Source organism: Physeter macrocephalus, chromosome 11 (genome assembly GCF_002837175.3).
Source record: "Physeter macrocephalus isolate SW-GA chromosome 11, ASM283717v5, whole genome shotgun sequence".
NCBI lineage: Eukaryota > Metazoa > Chordata > Mammalia > Artiodactyla > Physeteridae > Physeter > Physeter macrocephalus.
The window spans coordinates 96516443-96520907 of record NC_041224.1 but is presented as its reverse complement, the minus strand read 5'-3'; the positions used below and the strand labels follow the sequence as shown (position 1 = coordinate 96520907).

Below are 4465 nucleotides of genomic sequence, written 5' to 3'. Positions count from 1 at the left end.
AAATAAAGACCACCTTCAGAAATAAAAAAAATTAAAAAGCATTTTTCCAGAGAACCCAGACTGCTTCTCAGGTCCTCTTGTGCATTTCCCGAGCAGAGAGGAGTAGTGAGGGGAGGGCTTTGAGTTCCAGCTCTGAATCCGAGGTTTCTGGGGAACCAGCCTCTTATATAAATAAAATTGGGCCATGTTATTATTCTCCACACTTCAGGCATGTGTGGGACCCTGTGGCTCTTGGATCCCCTTCCCTGCAGGGAAGGTTTAAAAAAAATTCCAGTGGGTATACTACTGGGCATATACTCTGAGAAAACCATAATTCAAAGAGACATGTACCACAATATTCATTGCAGCACTATGTACAATAGCCAGGACACGGAAGCAACCTAAGCGTCCATCAACAGACAAATGGATAAAGAAGATGTGGCACATACACACAATGGAATATTACTCAGCCATAAAAAGAAATGAAATTGAACTATTTGTAGTGAGGTGGATGGACCTAGAGTCTGTCATACAGAGTGAAGTAAGTCAGAAAGAGAAAAACAAAATATACATGTATGCTAACACATATATACGGAATCTAAAAAAAAAAAAAAAGGTTCTGATATACCTAGGGGCAGGACAGGAATAAAGACGCAGACTTAGAGAATGGACTTGAGGACACGGAGAGGGGGAAGGGGAAGCTGAGACGAAGTGAGAGAGTGGCATGGACATAAATACACTACCAAATGTAAAACAGATAGCTAGTGGGAAGCAGCTGCATATCACAGGGAGATCAGCTCGGTGCTTTGTGACCACCTAGAGGGGTGGGATAGGGAGGGTGGGAGGCAGACGCAAGAGGGAGGGGATATGGGGATATATGTATATGTATAGCTGATTCACTTTGTTATACAGCAGAAACTAACATAACCAGCAACTAACACAACAGTGTAAAGCAATTATACTCCAATAAAGATGTTTAAAAAAAAATTGCAGTGGGCATAAAGCCCCAGTACATCCCCTTGTTATTTTCCTTTGTCTCTTTCTCTTTCTCCCTCAACTTTTTTTTTTAATTTTAATTTTTTGATAGAAAGCCCAGGCCAGCCTGCCTGTAGCCCTTGCTAGAGAGTGGAGCTGGCTCTGAGGGCCGGTCAGGCCTGGGTTCTGCGCCTCTGATGCTAGAAGCAGACACAGGATTGTCCTGGGACTTTAGGGGGGACTCTTTAGGGGTGTCCTGGGACTTTAGGGGGACACTGGCTCTTCAGGCGTTTCTTCTTCTCTACTGCCAGTCGCAAGGCCTGAAGGAGCTTGTCCTTGTTATTCAGGATGTTATATTCGGAGAGCTTCACCAGCTTGTCGAAGGCGGCCTCCGTGTATGTCAGCTCCTTGGTGGTGTAGGGAGATTTGGGACCATAGATGTCAACCTGGCCCTGCTCCAGCTCCTCGGGGCTTCGCTCCACACCTGGAGGAGGAGAAGGACTTGCTGTAGCCCCTTATCACATGAGGTTGTAATGGTTTGTTTCTGTCCCTCTCCCCGAGGCCCACCCCTGCACACCCACAAGAAAACGTGCCCATGTGCACACACACACGCAGATGCGCACGCACACCTCCTAGCCCCCCAGGGCGGGGACATAGCTTGCCCATCTCAGGACCTCCGTGGCACCGCACAGCGCCAGGCTGTGAATGACTGAAAGAGTAGAGCTTGACATCGCCAGTGCACGGGGGCAAGGGGGGCTGTTTTTTCTCGCCGAAGCCAAGTTGGGCTCAGACAGGAGCTATGCCAGGCTTCCCTGTTAGCGCTGTCGGAAGACTGCACACGTCTAAGAACAGGAGCTCTCTCTCCAAGGCCAGTTGGGGTGGGACCCGAGCTCACGGCAGCTTACCTGGGGCCTTGTACTTTTGGAAGGTGTCGTTGATGAGTGGGAAGAAAATCACAATGGGGGCATTGGGTTCCTGGGAGTTCTCCAGCAGGTAGCACTCCTTGAGGTTATCATCCTCCTCCTGCACCTCATATTTGGGGAAGGGGATGTTCTGCTCGGTGCAGTACTTGCAGGTTTGTTTCATGGGCTGGAACATCACAGGAGGACATGTTTGAGTATCAGGAGGGGTGAGGGTGGGCAAGAAATAGAGAATTCTTAGGTCCAGCTTTCTGATTTCCCCAGCTAACAACTCAGGTCTCCAACTGCTTTGCCTATTTGTGCTATTTTTAGGACAAACCTGGATCAGGATGAAGAGCCTGAGGCAGTAGGTTGGTGTGTGTCCAACTGCAAGCTCCTTTCCCAAGTAAACTGGACAGAAGCCCTTCCGATGATGCTTCACCCACAGACCTGGAGATGTGGCTGGCTCCCTAAGAGGGTGACAGCCATGGCTGGCCAGACTCCTGCGGGACACGCATGGGCTTTGGAACGTGACAGGGCCAGAAAGGACTCTGAAAGGGCTTCTTTATAAACAGGATGTAACAGAAAAAGCAGCAGACTTGGAGTATCAAAATCCCCTTAGTTCTTCCCCGTTCTAAGCTCACTAGCTGTGCGATCTTAAGCAAGCCATTTACCCTCTCTCTGCCTCACCTTCCTCACCTATAACATAGGAATAATAGCAGTTGTGCCATCTACCTCAAAGAGCTGGTGTAAGGATCAAGTGAGATCATGTGTAGGAAAGTATGTTGTCCCTTGTTTACAAACTTAGGTCATTATCATTGGTGTCATCCTTGTCATCTGTCTATACTCCCCTTTCCCTGGCCTCAGGATAGGACTGTATTAAAGTAGACCAGGGAGAGGAACCAAGATGGAGGAGTAGAAGGACGTGCTCTCACTCCCTCTTGCGAGAACACCAGAATCACAACTAGCTGCTGGACAGTCATCGACAGGAAGACACTGGAACTCACCAAAAAAGATACCCCACATCCAAAGATAAAGGAGAAGCCACAATGAGATGGTAGAAGGGGTGCAATCACAGTAAAATCAAATCCTTTAACTGCTGGATGGGTGACTCACAGACTGGAGAACACTTATACCACAGAAGTCCACCCACTGGAGTGAAGGTTCTGAGCCCCACATCAGGCTTCCCAACCTGGGGATCTGGCATTGGGAGGAGGAATTCCTAGAGAATCAGACTTTGAAGCCTAGTGGGAATTGATTGAAGGACTTCGACAGGACTGGGGGAATCAGAGACTCCACTCTTGGAGGGCACACACAAATAGTGTGTGCATTGGGACCCAGGGGAAGGAGCAGTGACCCCAGGGGAGACTGAACCAGACCTACCTGCTAGTGTTGGAGGGTCTCCTGCAGAGGCGGGGTGGGGGGGGTGGCTGTGGCTCACCGTGGGGACAAGGACACTGGCAGTAGAAGTTCTGGGAAGTAATTCTTGTCGTGAGCCCTCCCAGAGTCTGTCCTTAGCCCCACCAAAGAGCCCAGGTAGGCTCCAGTGTTGGGTTGCCTCAGGCCAAACAACCAACAGGGAGGGAACCCAGCCCCACCCATCAACATTCAAGCAGATTAAAGGTTTACTGAGCTGTGCCCACCAAAGCAACACTCAGCTCTACCCACCACCAGTCCCTCCCATCAGGAAACTTACACAAGTCCCTTAGATAGCCTCATCCACCAGAGGGCAGACAGAAGAAGCAAGAAGACCTACAATCCTGCAGGCTGTGGAACAAAAACCACATTCACAGAAAGACAGACAAGATGAAAAGGCAGAGGGCTATGTACTAGATGAAGGAACAAGATAAAACCCCAGAAAAACAACTAAATGAAGTGGAGATAGGCAACCTTCCAGAAAAAGAATTCAGAATAATGATGGTGAAGATGATCCAGGACCTCGGAAAAAGAATGGAGGCAAAGATCAAGAAGATGCAATAAATGTTTAACAAAGACCTAGAAGAATTAAAGAACAAACAAACAGAGATGAACAACACAATAACGGAAATGAAAACTACACTAGAAGGAACCAATAGCAGAATAACTGAGGCAGAAGAATGGAAAAGCGACCTGGAAGAAAGAATGGTGGAATTCACTGCAGTGGAACAGAATAAAGAAAAAAGAATAAAAAGAAATGAAGACAGCCTAAGAGACCTCTGGGACAACATTAAACGCAACAACATTCACATTATTAGGCTCCAGTGTTGGGTTGCCTCAGGCCAAACAACCAACAGGGAGGGAACCCAGCCCCACCCATCAACATTCAAGCAGATTAAAGGTTTACTGAGCTGTGCCCACCAAAGCAACACTCAGCTCTACCCACCACCAGTCCCTCCCATCAGGAAACTTACACAAGTCCCTTAGATAGCCTCATCCACCAGAGGGCAGACAGAAGAAGCAAGAAGACCTACAATCCTGCAGGCTGTGGAACAAAAACCACATTCACAGAAAGACAGACAAGATGAAAAGGCAGAGGGCTATGTACTAGATGAAGGAACAAGATAAAACCCCAGAAAAACAACTAAATGAAGTGGAGATAGGCAACCTTCCAGAAAAAGAATTCAGAATAATGA

General features: G+C 48.0%; 1 protein-coding gene across 2 annotated transcripts in view; it reads right to left on the bottom strand.

Annotated features, from left to right (window-relative positions):
• Positions 1–913: 913 nt before the first annotated feature.
• PLA2G4E (phospholipase A2 group IVE) overlaps positions 914–4465 on the bottom strand; it is a 43222-nt gene continuing 39670 nt past the window's right edge. For both annotated transcript variants that reach the window (XM_055088294.1, XM_024118286.2), the window contains exons 19-20: positions 1860–2043; positions 914–1438 (exon numbers count right to left, since the gene is read on the bottom strand). In XM_055088294.1, the coding sequence (XP_054944269.1) occupies positions 1200–1438; positions 1860–2043 (423 nt within the window). In that variant the 3' untranslated portion in view covers positions 914–1199. The remainder of the gene's footprint in view (positions 1439–1859; positions 2044–4465) is intronic.